The 14,944-nt window shown below is 44.0% G+C and overlaps 1 protein-coding gene across 2 annotated transcripts in view; it reads right to left on the bottom strand.

The window, feature by feature from the left end:
- MEGF11 (multiple EGF like domains 11) overlaps window positions 1-14,944 on the bottom strand; it is a gene marked incomplete at its 3' end in the record, with an annotated part of 188,187 nt that overhangs the window by 17,084 nt on the left and 156,159 nt on the right. The window contains exons 13-18 of one of the 2 annotated variants that reach the window (XM_082291018.1): window positions 12,909-13,037; window positions 9,607-9,735; window positions 8,791-8,919; window positions 6,182-6,310; window positions 5,808-6,041; window positions 84-202 (exon numbers count right to left, since the gene is read on the bottom strand). In XM_082291018.1, the coding sequence (XP_082147144.1) occupies window positions 84-202; window positions 5,808-6,041; window positions 6,182-6,310; window positions 8,791-8,919; window positions 9,607-9,735; window positions 12,909-13,037 (869 nt within the window). The remainder of the gene's footprint in view (window positions 1-83; window positions 203-5,807; window positions 6,042-6,181; window positions 6,311-8,790; window positions 8,920-9,606; window positions 9,736-12,908; window positions 13,038-14,944) is intronic. The other variant, XM_082291017.1, reaches the window with a different exon arrangement.

The following is a 14,944-nucleotide window of genomic DNA, read 5'->3' on the forward strand; positions in this document are numbered from 1 at the left end:
CAACAGGGCTGGAGAGACATTGCTTTGGTTGATTTCCTTGAACTGATAAGAACATTGCTACAGTGGGGTGGGGTAATATCTACCTTACAGGAGCTGTTTCCATCCAGATTACTGGGAAAGAAGCGTGAAGTCACCCCACATGAGAGAGTGTGGTAGCTTGGATTGGAAAAACAATGAACACTGCTGCTACCTTGGGGTATATCTGGGAAGAAAACAAGTCATCACAAAATACTTTGGAAGCCACAACAGTTCTTAAGAAACTGAAAACATGGTAGAGACAATCTAGTTTAGAAATCTTTACTGGAGTACTGGGTGTTCTAAAACATCTGCAGATGCAATCTATCCTGCTTTATAGTGTGAAGCTCTTGGCTATTAGCATTAAACATAAGAGAAAAAAGCAAAATGTTTAAATAATACAGTGTTATCTTCTTGAAGATGTTAATAAAGTCATTCCTGACAATCCAGCTGCTTTGCAGGTGAGAGAAGGGAAGCAAAACCTGGGAAATGGATGGGCTGCAACACAGCTGCCTCCTTAGTTTAACCTATGGAAGAGCTCCCGAGCAGTCTTGCAGTTGAAACAAATGAAACCTTTTGTTACATAATCCGGAGTAATGTTAGAAACAAAGGTGCTATAACTGTACCAAGGAGTCCAAAATGCTTTACGTTGTGTGCAAAGGCTTATTGAAAACAAAAACTGGAGCCCTGAAAGGCAAACCTGGGCAGTTATATTGTATGCTCAGTGACATTTTATCTATTTCCTCAATTTAAGTTATAAACACATTTACCAAACAGAATAATTTACCAAGAAAGGCATCATATTTATACTGGCAGTTCTAATGAAAACATCAATCCCAATCTGGTTCCAGCTGCATAACAAATTGATGCATATTTCAAAGTACCATCAAGAGAAGGGATGGAAAATTTCAACTGGAGCAACATCATTTAAACAGCAAAGCCCTGTAAGGAGCAAATGAATGGGTTTTAATAAAGCATGGGCTCAAACTGCAGGCAGAGAGGTTGGTTGTGGGGAACACCTTCATGTCAAAGCGTTATGAAGTGCTGGGGTGGCTGCTTGAGCCCATCACCACCTTTACTGAAGGCTGGCAGCGATGGGTGAGGAAGGACAGGGGGTCCCCAGCCACCATCACCCACCTCTCCTTGCCCTCTGTATTTGCCTTACTCTGAACATGCACTTTGCTTTGCTGACATCTTGTGGAGATCTAGATTGAGCTTAATTTACTGCAGAATATCCTGTTTCTAAGAAGTGGGTTTATCTGCAGGGTGTCTCTTACATAAGGGCTGTGGCTCAGGGCTCGGGAGAAGCTGCTCCTGTATGTGCAGCTCTGTCCGGGCACTTATTTTCTGCTGAAACATGCGAAGGGATTTTCGAGGTCAGCTCTATTTTGTGGTAAGTGCAGAGCCTTTGAGTCCCAGCTGTTTTCCAGAGTTGCTGCTAGCAAATTAGCTCAGCTCAGGAGGTGATTCCAGAGCTAAAGTCTTTGCATTGCACACCTTTCAGCCAGGCTTCCGGGGCTCTGCCATCTCCCCCAGCTACACCTCTGTGACATTTGCAATCAAATTAACAGGAAACACACTTCTCTTGGGGTCTGCCAGTGAGAGCTGGGGCTGGAACTCACCCCTCGTGTCAGTGTGTGCCCACCACCCACACAGCTGCTCACACAGCCTTGAGCCTGCTCAGGGGGCTTGGCTCAAGGGCTCGTCTGCCCTCCCCACAACCCACGGTCCCAGTTAAACATGGACACTTGGATCTGTGTCTTTCTGCTCTGAAAGTGAGTGTTGGTGGAGTCAGCTCTGCTTTCCCCCTTCCCTTATCTGTTGGCTGTGGGCAAGGACCAGCTGGAAGAAAGAGCCAGGACCCTCTGGCTCTGCTGTGGGATTCGAGGCACACACCAGTGCCACCAGGAACCAGCTGAGACAATGCGAGTTCTCAACCAGCTTATCTGGCTGTAGCTTGTTTTTTGCACCCAAAATGAGCTGAAGTAAAACTCTACCAGACTGCTCTACTACTTAATGTTGAATTAATGACCCTGAGCTTGTACACATCCCCAAAATCCTTTTCTTCCCCACCTTGCATGCAGCACCCTGAACTCAGAATTACTCCTTCTACACAGTTCCCTTTGGTCGATACTTGAGTAGCCACCCAGGCTGATTTACCTTGATAGCACAGTCCATTTTCTACGCATTTATTCATGAAGCTCTTGTAACTGCTGGCTGGAAATACATCAAATTCAAATCTAATGCTGTCCCTGTTTAAAAAAACCCAACAACAACAACAACAGAAAACCCAAAAAAACCCCTCAACCCACAAAAAATCTCTCTCTTCTCAAAGGTGAGAATTTTATTCTGGTCTGAACAATAAGGAAACACTTAAATGCCTAAAAGAAAGGGAATTAGACTGAGCTCCTGCTCTGAGCCTGGGCTGTGGGGTGACACAGAGAGCATCAGTCTCCATCCTTCAGGACAGTATTGTGGAAACTGGGCACAAGCCCAGCCACAGAAAAGGGACTAAGTGAGCACTCTGCAGTAAATATAGACCCAGAGTTCTTAACTGCTAAATGGAACTTCTTCCTTCTCTTTGTGTGGGTCTTCTCCACCCACACAGTGTCAGTGAGACGGCTGAAGGCTCCAAACAGGAGGGTTCATTCTGCCACCTCCCACCACCCATCATCTGCAGATCATTTCTGGAAGTGTCTTGTCTAGGCTTCAGGATCCACAATGCTTTATTCGTATCAAGCTTTGCTTGGCTCTTGGCTCTCACCAGAGGATTCACACATACCAGAAAGTTTGCTAAGACCTTGATAAGACCTCAAACATCACTTCAGCCCATGGCAAGTCCTTGTGGAAGTCCCACTAAGAAATCTCTGCTGCTCTCCAGCACCACCACACAGTTTTCCCTTCTGGCCCCATCTCCTTGAACTAAACAACCTGCACTTAAAAATCTTTTTTGGATGTAGTGCACTGCTCTCATGCTGGGGAGCACCGTTTTGATTTCAGGATTATTTGGGAAAGTTTGCTCTCAGATCCATATGCTGTGGATAAGCTCTCCCAGCACGGGTGGTTTTCTTGTCCTCTGGCTGCTGGGCAAAGTGTGTGTTTTGCTGCCACAACCTTCATCCACAAATGCAAAAGAGTCCAAGGGCTGCCCAAGGGGTTCTCCTTCCTCATAATCTCTCTCACACATATGCACGGATTATCAGCCTCACAAAAGCTGAGGGCGTAAAGACCAAAAACATCCTCCAGAAATAAATGTGCTGGAAGAAATTGCTGCCTCCAGGAGTTTGGGATCTGTGTATGTGACTCTATTCAGAAACAACACCACCATTACTCAAATAAGAGTAAACAGGCAAAATAACAACTGTTGATTCAGGAGAGCCATAATGTTACAACCCACAGAGGGCTGGATGCTGCAGCCATCCAGGTGGAATTCCTGCCAAAGTACATGGGTTTACATGGGATTATATTCATTGGACAAGTACCTTTACATGGTATTCTGCCTTTAATCCACACGCAAACACCCAGGTGAAGGTTGGAATCCCTGTTCCCTCTCTGCAATATTGCTGCTGTCCTTCAGCATCCTCTACAACACACACGTGCACACCTGCCCTCAGACACACCCGTGTTGTCTTGCCAGCCACATATTCCTTATCTGTGAGCTTATCTCAGTATCCACCTCTCCACTTTCTGCTGAGGAAGGTGCACATCAGCACCTTTTCCTGCCTCTCTGGTCTCTGGAAGTGAAGCAGCCTTGGTAAGGCCAAAGTTTGGGCAGTTACTGAAAGTCCCAGTAGGGGAATGTACTGGAGGACAGTCAGGATTTGGCAGGGAGTTTTCAGAAGGTCTTGTCTAGAATTTGTAAATGCCCTTCTAAAAAGGGCAAAAACAAAAATTTGAAACAATGCTGGTACCTGCAGGCAATTTATAATGAGCTGAATTTGCTTCTAACTTCTTAATCTTCCTCTGCAAGCTCAAATGGCAGAGTTTTCCAAGGGGGGGAGGAAGGAAACTGTCCTTGTGACCTCCAGAAAGAGATGCCTGACCCCACTCTGCTGCAGCTTCCTGAGTGATACAATTTCTATTGCTACAAGGACTGAACAAAGAAAGAAAGAAGAAAGAAAAGGCCCAGTCTCTGCATCCCCATCACTGACTGAGATGAACAGGAGAGAACCATTATCCACTTTCTTTCTAGAGAAGCCTATGACACCCCACAGACCTGGTGCTGTTTGGGATTGTAAGGACCTGGTATTGAGGGTTTTTAGAAACTGAGCTGACACAGAGCAGGAATGCCATAAGGGCCAGAATTAAACTCCCAGCCCAGGTACCAAAAGAGATCCCAGGTTTGGTGCAGATGAGGGATGTGATCCCTCAGCTATTTAGCATGTATCCAGGAATTCAGCCATCTCCAAAATACTTTTGTTTCTCACATGCTTAAGTATCATATGGCGTCACAAGCTCTGGGAAAGGTGGCTGCACCTGAGACAAAAGTGAAGAACATGTATTTCTTACCCAAATAGGCACCTTAAGCAAGAGCCAGCAAAGCTAAAATTAAAAATAAGAAGGAATGAGGGGAGATCTGTGATAATTTCCCCCTCCCCCCCCCCCCCCCCCCCCCCCCGGTTTGTAGCCATCAGAAGAAGGAATGCTCTACTGAGTGGTCTAAATATGAATTTAGTCAATGGTGTTCAGCAGAGAGCCCCTGATGTGGGACACACCATGGCAGGAAAACGTCCCCAACACAAGGACTGAAGTCACCATGCCATGAGAAGCTCCGTGATTAAATTCTAGGTGTAGCCAGGCATTACTATCATTGGCTTAATGGGAGAGGCTCCCTCCAGGCACATCCTTGGCAGGGGAGTCCATAAAAAGCTTCCAGCCATGCCCCCCTGACACAGCAGAGAAGCCAGGGGCCTTGTGCATTTAGAGTAGAAAGCAAAAAGAAAAAGGCACTGTGGGCCCGGGGAAGCAGAGCTGCTGGGTCAACCTCTGCCAGTCCCACGGGCTTGTATTTACTTGGACTTGGAGTTTCAGCCATTTAATGGGAAGAGAAGTCAGAGGGCAGCAAACCCTGAGAAGATCCCCGCTAGAGACAGCGGGGAAAGCAGAAGGAATTAAAGCCATCTCCTGCCTGGCATCATCCCTGATATTGGCCAAAGAGGAATGAATAGGAATGACAGTGTTGAAAAGGAGATCACATCCTCCAAAATTTAGCCAATCTGTCAAGAAAAGCCGTCCTCCACAGCAGTAGCAGAGGATAGACAGAAAATAATGCTTTGATGCTAAAGACCCTTCTTCTTCCTCTGTCCTGCTTTCCTCAGTTCCTGGGAAGATGATTCCCACCAGCTGTCTACATGACAAGGACTGGTCCGCACACAGCAGAGAGTGACAACAAATAGACACCTCAAATCACAAACTGCAACACAAACAAAACCAAAACCTTATGACTGACCCAGTCAATCCCATTCCTCAAACAAATAAAGGCTTCCCAAGATTTCACAAAGGGAAGACATCTCTTCACCGCAACAGGAATGCACATGACTCAAAATTCCATGCAACGTATTTCCTGCCTAGGTATATCCCATATCAACTTCCACACAGAAAGCAGCTTAAATCAGTTTTATATTTGCTTTCCTGTCCCATTTATGTGTTTAAAGATCACGGTATTCTGGGGAAGAATGGAAGTGTCATTATTTTTGAGGCTTGATAATACACGTTACACATCACAGAAACTTGTATTTCCCCAACAGACAGGAATATCAGTCTGGATTTGATTAACATAAAAAGACCCTTACCAGAAAGTGAGTAATCTGTATTAGTCATCCTCATGGCTGGAGTGTAAGATACACTTGGCATGTCATGGCCCTTCTCCTTCTGTTTCCGTCGATACCACACAAAGAGTGCCAGCAAGACCATAATAATTAGAAGGAGAATAATAATTCCAATGATTGCTCCCACTGAGTGCCTCTCTGATCCAAGAGCAGGGCTAATTTTAGTATAGGGGTTTAATTCTTCCATCATAAGAGCCGCTGTTAAAAGTAATTCATAACACACTGTAAATTGAATCGTGCATTTCATTTTTGAAACACTGTTTTTTTAAGGCAAGTAGATCATTGGAGAGGGGAGAGAGAGAGGGAGAGAGGGATTTTATAGTTAGAATCCACTGTACCTTGATCACATCGGATTCCTTTGAAGCCTGGACTGCAGTAGCAAGTGCCTGTGACATGGTCACACGTTGCATTGTTCATGCACTCACACAGTTGTTTGCAACCATAACCAAATGTTCCTGGAGAGCACTCTGGGGAGCCAAAGAAAAACACTGGAAAGAATTCTACTGTTTTCAGGAATGGGCACAACACTTGCCATGGGAAATTCAGTAGAGAAGTCTCCCTGGTTTTAGGATCTCTAGGATAAAACCCTAATGTGAAATTATTATTATTTGAAAGCAGAAGCTAAATGTATTCCATGTACAGTTTATTACTTATTAAGCTGTAACTTTCTGGAAAATTCATACAATTAAATCAGTGATAGGGACAAAGGCTTTAGAAGACTTTATATATATTACAAATGTTCAGAGTTTAACAGACCTTGAGCTCAGAAGCTGTAGACAACAGAGCTCAGCATTTTTCACCAACCCACCTGTTTTTTTTTCATGGGGGGAATTGCAAAGAAAAGTTTTAATGAACCTTTATATGAACCCAATGGCTTTTACCAAACAAATGCCACATGCTTTCCTACTCATCCCTACTAGTGCCAGGAGGTGAACAGAACACTGCAGGTGGAATTTCAGAACTGAGCATCTGAATGGTTTGATTTGCTCTGCTTCCATGTCAGGTTCTTAACAGAGCAGGAATTTCTATCCTGTCTTTGTGTCTCTATCAAAGACAAAATGACTGAATGTCCAGCTGAGAAATTTATTCATACAATTACCATGATGGGCTATTACAATAAATCTGTAGGCAGCTTACTGTACTTCTGGAAGCACTATTCAATAACAAATTGAAACAAACAATGTCACATCCCACTTATTTCCATGGAGAAGCTGCATTACTGAAAACATGCACACTTGCTATGATCCTGTGGAATATATTGTTCAAGATGTGACTCCTTGTGTGTCAGTGCAAATGTTTTTCATTGCATGACAACATGTCCCCAATGTCAGTCTCAAAGTAGCTTCTGGGAGCCAAAATTTAATATTAAGTAGAGAACCATAGCCAGTATCTGTTTTTTGATTTGCAGCCTGTGTTAAAATTCTATCTCTTTCTTTAATCTCTTGGTACTCAAACAAAGAAAAAACCAAAATTATTACAATTAATGCTTATTCTTATATTAGCCTGCAGCCTACTTAAGATAAATAAGGCCTAAATTTTGGGACTGCACCACAGAAATGATGCCTGCAATTAGGCATTTCATCTGCAATGCAGTGTGACTGCCCATTCAGCAGGATTTGAAGAAGGAAGGAATCTTAATGAAGAGATTCTTTTAGATTAAACAGTAGAAGAATAAGTAAATAAATCCATTTGTAGTTTGGATAGAAAAGAAAGCCTCAGGCTTTGTACAGAGGTCAAATTATAAAGCAGGTCCTCAAATAAAATCTGCTATTGTGCAGTTCTTCGTGGGACTCTTTAGTTTCGTATTTTGATTGTGGCTGCAGTAAAGGGTGTCCCCAAATTTCAGAAATTTTGCCACTTACAGACTTACAGTGGTACTGTGTGCAATACCCCCCAGAGCGCAGAAATTTGGCCCTGAGATACTCACTTTGCTAAATGCAAGTGTGTGCAAAAACATATTTATGAACTGAGTTACATGCACAAATACTTCCATAAAGAGCCACATAGCAAGCTACAGTTAAAAAGCCTTCTCTTGCAAATCTAGCAGGAATATTACTGAACTACCTTACTGCCAAAAAAAAAGAAGGGAACCCTGTGGACTTAATGCCTTGGGAAGGTGAGATGAATATCACCTCTGTTTAGAATCCCAGAAAGTGTGTGAGAATTTTCCTTGTGAATTACTGCACTGGACAAACAAGTAATTGTTCAGCTGCAGCACATCCAGTTTCCATGATCCTCATTCCATGTTCTTTAAAGAAGGTATTTGGCACAGCCTGCTAAATATTCCAGTGGGATATGGACAACAATTCCAGCAAGAAATTCCAGAACCCTTGCAAGGTAACTGAAGTTCATTGAGAAACACTTGCTCACTGCTCAAGCTACACACAGACCCTTCCCAAAATGGCAAGCAACCTTGATTTCCTTGATCTGCTTTCATTGTAAAGATGAATCTTTATTTGGCCCATGTCTACATCATAACTTCTGTGGGAAAGCCCCATATCCCCAGTATTCCTTGGAAGGCAGAGAGCAGAAATGACTTATTTCTTTTAACCCTTCTGGCTGTCTTCATGCATTGGGAAACCTGGAGCTGTTGCTCTCAACAGCATTAACAAGGCCTGAGGCAGCTTTAGGGCTGCTTTTGTATTAATTAGGTACAAATTGTTTGGGAAGGCCCTATCCAATCAGCACTGACTGCAGTGATTTGCCTTCTGTCACCTAAATTTAGTCTGGGAATGAAAGGCCCAGTTTGCAGGGATTCACTGAATTTCTTTATGCTCAGACCATCCAGTTTTCCAGAGGCATCCTCTCTTCCCTATGGATTATATAAGGTGCCTGGAGTCACCGTCCTCCTGACATCAACACCTCATCTAAGAGCCTGTTTGTGCAAGAATTCTGAAATACACCCCCCTTTCTGGAGAAAGAGAGAACTGAGGTCACTGGTACTTACTCTGCTCACACTGTTTGCCTGTAAATCCCGTCCTGCATGTGCACTGCCCAGTGATGTGGTCACAGTCAGCTCCGTTCTGACACTGGCACACATTGGCACAGTTCTTTCCATAAAAAGCAGCTGGGCAACCTTTCAGCAGTTAGAACAAGGAAAGAGTAAGAAATAAGTTGAAACCCAAACTCAGATGTGTTATCAGCACGAAGTATGGGGGTTTATAAATCTATGGATTTTCAGCCTCTGTATGTTTCATGACATTTATTTGATGGTCTAAATGCAGAGATACTGTGACAGCCAATTTTCTTGAAGTAATGTTTCTCATCTTTACAGAATTGCCTCTTAAGTGTTTCAGAAGAATGAAAACTTGACCCATCTATACAAACCACATTTTCCAGAAGTGAAAGAAGATGCTAAACAGAAACTCTCTGGAAGATCAAGGATCAATCAATTACTTGCAAGTGAAAGAACCTTCTTAAAAGGCTCACCGGATCTCCTCTTTCATACTGGTAATTTGGCACTAAGGTGAGAAACCTCTAACATTTTCCTAAATCAGACCACAAATACTGGGGCATTAACGAGCAGGGACACTGACTGTGCAAATTCTAACAATGAATCAATAATCTAAATTATTTCCCCCTCCTTTACCGAGCGCCAAAGGCATAAAAAACCTTGGAAAGCTTCAGGACTATTTTCTTTGGGGTGATGTGAGGTTATCAGGAGGAGAGACCATGTGGTTTTCCAGGGAAAACTGCAATACTTGAAAGAGACACGAGGTAGCAGCACATACTTTGACAGATTCCCTGTCTTTGAAAGGCTTACGCTGAGTGCAGTAGAGCCCCGTCCAACCATGGGTACATCTACATTCTCCATCGTAGGGGCTGCACAGTGCTCCGTTGTGGCAGTTGCACGAATGAAAGCAATCAGGGCCCCAAAACCCAGTGGGACAAGCTATGAAAATAGAAAACATTTTTCAGCTGACAATAAAAAAAAAAAAGCCATGATACTGTTTTAATGCTGTGGAGGAGCAACAATAAAGGGAGAACCTGTGAGACACCAGCAAAGGCAGAACCTCGCACTGCTGACTTCTAGACAGTGACAGGTCCTTCACAGACAGTGACCAGTCCTTCCCGGACAGTGGCTGGTCCTTCCAAGCCACCAATTGCTCTGCAAACCCTGGTGCCACCCTGTAACCTCTCCCATGCTGTCAAGCCCTGGCACAGGGATTTCTCCCAGCAGGTAGATGGAGGGATTCTGCCCCTCTGCCTCACTCAGGTGACACCCCACCTGCAGAGCTGCCTCCAGCCCTGGGGAACAACATCAGAAGGATTTGTAGCTGCTGGAGTGAGTCCAGAGGAAGCCACAGAGATGCTCCCGGGGCTGGAGCCCCTTGGCTCTGGAACCTGACTGGGAGAGCTGGGGGTGCTCACCTGGAGAAGAGAAGGCTCCGAGGAGACCTTAGAGCCCCTTCCAGGGCCTAAAGGGGCTCCAGGAGAGCTGGAGAGGGACTGGGGACAAGGGATGGAGGGACAGGACAGAGGGGAATGGCTTCCCGCTGTGGGAAGGGTTAGATGGGATATTGGGAAGAAATTCCTCACTGTGAGGGTGGGGAGGCCCTGGCACAGGGTGCCCAGAGAAGCTGTGGCTGCCCCTGGATCCCTGGAATTGTCCAAGGCCAGGTTGGCCGGTGTTGGGGTCCGTGAGATGTTGGGGTCCCTCCCCTGCCATGGAGCCCTGGGAGATGGGCCCTGGGGGGGAGGCACAGGGTCTCCCTGTCCCTGGTCAGTCTCATTCCCCATTGGTTGGTTTGTGTTTCCCGGTGTGGCCAAGGACCCTCGGGGTCCCGTGACCGGGGAGTTCCTGAGAGAGCCCCGGCCATGCGGCTGGAGAAATAAACATCTCTGAAACATCTACCACGAATCTGTCCATATCTACTTCGGTTTCCACGGGACTCCTGGTTTGAAATATACTTGTTGCAGTAATCCCCGCTGCAACAGGCCGGGGCTTGGAGCAGCCTGGGATAGTGGAAGGGGTCCCTGCCCATGGCAGGGGGTGGGGCTGGATGATCTTTAAGGTTCCTTCCCACCCAAACCATCCCAGGATTCTGTGATTCCATGATCCCCTCTGTAGGGCAGGAAGCAGGATCAGGTCTTTGCTGCACTGAGAACCAGTGACCCTTGATACGACCCCACTCTGTTCTCTGGCCACTCTCCCTGCCTCTCTGGCATTATATGTGAAGCCAGTTTAGGCAGGGTTGCAATATATGAAGGTAATTTAATTTTCTTTTTGACATTCTGGGATTCTTGCATAATAAAGCCCAGCTATTCAGGTTTACTTTGCTATGCAATCAACCACTAAAATTACCACATTCATTTGAAGCACAGAGTGCTACTCCAATCACGTAAAAATGTAAAGAAAACTTCTTCCAGTATGAATTCCCATCCACAAATTCAGATTGCTTTTGTTGTTGGGGCTAATATTAAATTAAAATCTCTGGGTCTATTTTATATTTCAACAAGTACAATATTAATACATTTTAAAAAGTTATTTTAAGCCTCCCTCCAAAAAGGAATGCAGTAAGTTACAGTTATTAGTGCCAGACTAAAAGATCTGAAATTATGATAGCCCTTCAATATAACAACTATATTTTTGCTTTAAAAAGCACTTTCCATTGCTTCCTGCTAAAGACATGAATTAATAAGGCACAGTTCCCAGGAAACCTAAAAGTACAGATACCAGGCCTATTTCCATGGATGCCAATGGCTTCATGGATGATAAATGGAAGTTTCTGGCATTTGACAGACACCTCTAAAGCCAGAATGAACAGCCAAAGAAACTCTGCCATGACATAAATCAAACAAAAGGTCACTGGACTCACACAATGTAAAGCTGTGCAGGATTTGGCCTGAAGTGTTTGTGCTATAAGCAACCAGAAATACTTTTCCAATGCCTTTCTAAGGCAGAGCTGCAGGGGCTGTTAGTGAATCCAGAACTGGTCTGGAGTCAGAGCTAAAATTATCTCCTGTGCAGCTCTGGCTTGGGGTCATTCCAGGTTAACCAGAGCCAGGGATGGAAATAGCCTGGGAGGGGAGGCCAGGTGCCCACAGGAGCCTGGAGTGGGACGGGGTCACCTTGGGAGAGGTTCACTTTGTGTGCAAGGAGTAACTGAGCAAACAGCCACGTCCCCTCTGCTCATCCAAAACACAGAGCCACGGCCAGGTCCTGCCTCCTGAACTGGTTCTGCTGACCTGGCCTGCCTTGCTCTGTAAGGAAAACCATCTTTTTTCAAGGTTAACAGACACTAACATCCCTTTCTCAATTACATGGCCAAGTATAATGAGGAATATGTGCAGCTTTCTGTCTTGTCTTTTCTTTTCTTTTTTTTCTGTTTTTGACTGACAGCAATATTCTGTCTGCAGAAGACACACAATAAAAGCAAAATTACAGCCGTCTGTTTTTATCCGATTCCTGCTTTATCACTTGGAGTTTAATATATTTTACTCTGGAATGCTGTCTAATATGCTAGTTGTATCCTGAATATGAAGTAACATTTCTGAATGATCGGATATTGCCTCCCTCTGTGATCTAGCTTCAATTAAGGGATGCTCGCAGGAAATGACACTTTGGGATCAGCAAATGCCAATCTTCTACCTGGGCAATTTTCAGAAAGAAATCCTCCATCCCTACAAGGCCACATTGACTTTTACAATTAAATTACATTTAATAGAAGTATTTCAGCTACCTAATTTCTGAGTTCTGGGGATTTAGTACAGGAAAACATTTACTGGTTAATAATGTCTAAATGTAATAGCTGAAAGAAAACGATTTCAAAAAAATAAATAAAAAGGAATCCAGCTAGAAATTAAAAGGGAGCATGGAGCTTTCTTTTCTGATAAGAGCTTGTGACCTCCCTTTCCTGGCTTCTGCAAACTCCAAATGCAGAAACTAATTCAATCCAAAGCTAACTTAGATTAATTAAAAGAAATCAGCTCTAAAGAGAGTAAGGCACTGGCTGTAATACAACAGGGATTTCCCCAGAATCTGTCTTTAACTTTCAGAAAGCACTAAACAAACACAAAAATACAATCTTTGAAAGCAGAGGTGGAAAAAACCCCTTTGCTTACTCTGGGAGCAGTCCATCCCTATCCAGCCTGGGAAACACTGGCATGATCCATCAATGGGATTGCAGGTCCCGTTCTCGGTGCACTGACAGACCTCGGCACAGTTCTTCCCGTATTTCCCGCTAGGACACACTGAAAACACAAGGCAGTTTACTGCAGGCTCTTCAAAAGGACTGGGAGGAAATCACAGGACTCAACATTTAGCAATTAGAGATAAAATTAATTACAAAATTTTTCTTCGATGAAGCAAAATTCCTCCAGAAAGCAGGAACAGGCAGAAAGTATTCAAGACCATTTTGCTTGCATCCCAGGCATAAAAACAATAGGAAAAAGTCATATCAAAATCCATTTTTCTGCTGGAAAATGGAGCTAATATAGTAATAAGATTGCAAAAATTGAAGGGCAGTATGGAAGGATAAAAAGAGGAGAGACAAAACAGAGAAAAGGGATCATTGGGAGAGGAAGAGAACAGGAAAGCTGAGGAGAATTCAAGGAGTAGCACCCACAAATGCGTGGCTGGAAGAAATTGATCTGGTTCCTGAGGATTTTTATATATATATATGTTACATACATGTTTGACTGAGAGCTATTAAACAGGTGTGCTGCACCCTAACAAAATCAACACCTATCCCTAACTGAAGCTGGAAGAAAAGAAACTCTAAATTTTTTTCCAGAGTCATCTTCTAACATTCTAAGCACAGTGACAGAAAACTAATAGACATGTAGATCTTCAACCTCCCACCAAATTATTGGAAATCTTTAACGTTAAAGTTGATGGAAAGCTCTGCTCAGTAACAAATGAAATGTTTCGTTTCTGGGCTCTTATTGGCTGTGTTCCCTGACAAAAACAGATGTATTTTCAAAACAAGATAAAACATACAGTCCATCTTTGCAAAGAGTGTAACAAATGGAACTGGACTTGTATCCTGGTAAATAATAGCAATGTCAAAAAAGTGATTAACGCACTTCCCTGAATTATGCAGCTCTTCTACCACTTCAGCCTCTCTCACTTTCTCAAAAGTATTCTCTGCAGGTGACCTCAATCTATCCAGACTGTGACTCAGCCACAGATTGAAATACTGAGCTGTGATTCATTGGCTTTTATATAATATGCCATACTCTGCTCTTACTACAGCAGAGCATTGTTTTCTGCTTGCCTTTCTGTAGACTATGGACTTATCTGTAGGAGTGGATAGAGTTGGGTTTGGCTTTCACACTGTGTGCTAAACAGAACAGTTCCTACGTGAAAAGAGATAAAACTAAACACAATACACAGTCATGATGGAAGAAATACACAAAAGAGAGAAGGAAAGCAGAGCCCTCCTATCACAGCCAGAGCAAAAACTGATCTGTCAGCCCAGCTCTTGGACAGGCCACACCAGTATTCCCTTCCAACGCTCTGTACAAAGCAGCTCCAGGCACTGTTTTATGGCATCTTTGAGATGGAGATAGGCAACATCACCTTGATGAAGGCTGGGTTTCGTATGTACAAAAAATGTAGTTCTCGAAGGGTGGCCTTAGAAGAGGAGCTGATTTGGACTGCAACATGGAATACTGATGGATCAGTGCGAGATTTGTGATCCAAGCAGAGCTGCTGGCAAAGGAACCAGGTCACACTTTGGTGCTTTGTTGCACACAAGCAGAGCAGGCAGAGGGGATCCCCCCCTGGGAGCTCCTCTTGTCTCTGGGAAATGGGATGATGCCCTCTGGAATGTCAGCACAGAGGGATGACAAAATGGTTGTTCTCCCTAATTTAAACTACCTGGTTGTGGACTGACAGAGTGACTCTTGTGAAGATGTGAGATCCAAATCCAAGCACTTTTTAAATGTCTCAATCATTTTTAGAGAGCTGTAAAACAAGGTTTAATGCTGCTTTCTTCAGGAGCAACCTGACTGTACAACACAGATTGTGATGTTAATTAGCTTGAAAAGCTCTGAAGTGGGACTCCCAAAGTCCCTGTGGGATGTCAGGTGTGTTCTAGCAGCGATAACAAGTTATTATCAACCCATCTTGCTCTGTGATTGTGAAAGATATTCAT

The sequence above is a fragment of the Coloeus monedula genome (genome assembly GCF_965178545.1).
Source record: "Coloeus monedula genome assembly, chromosome: 14".
Taxonomy (NCBI): domain Eukaryota; kingdom Metazoa; phylum Chordata; class Aves; order Passeriformes; family Corvidae; genus Coloeus; species Coloeus monedula.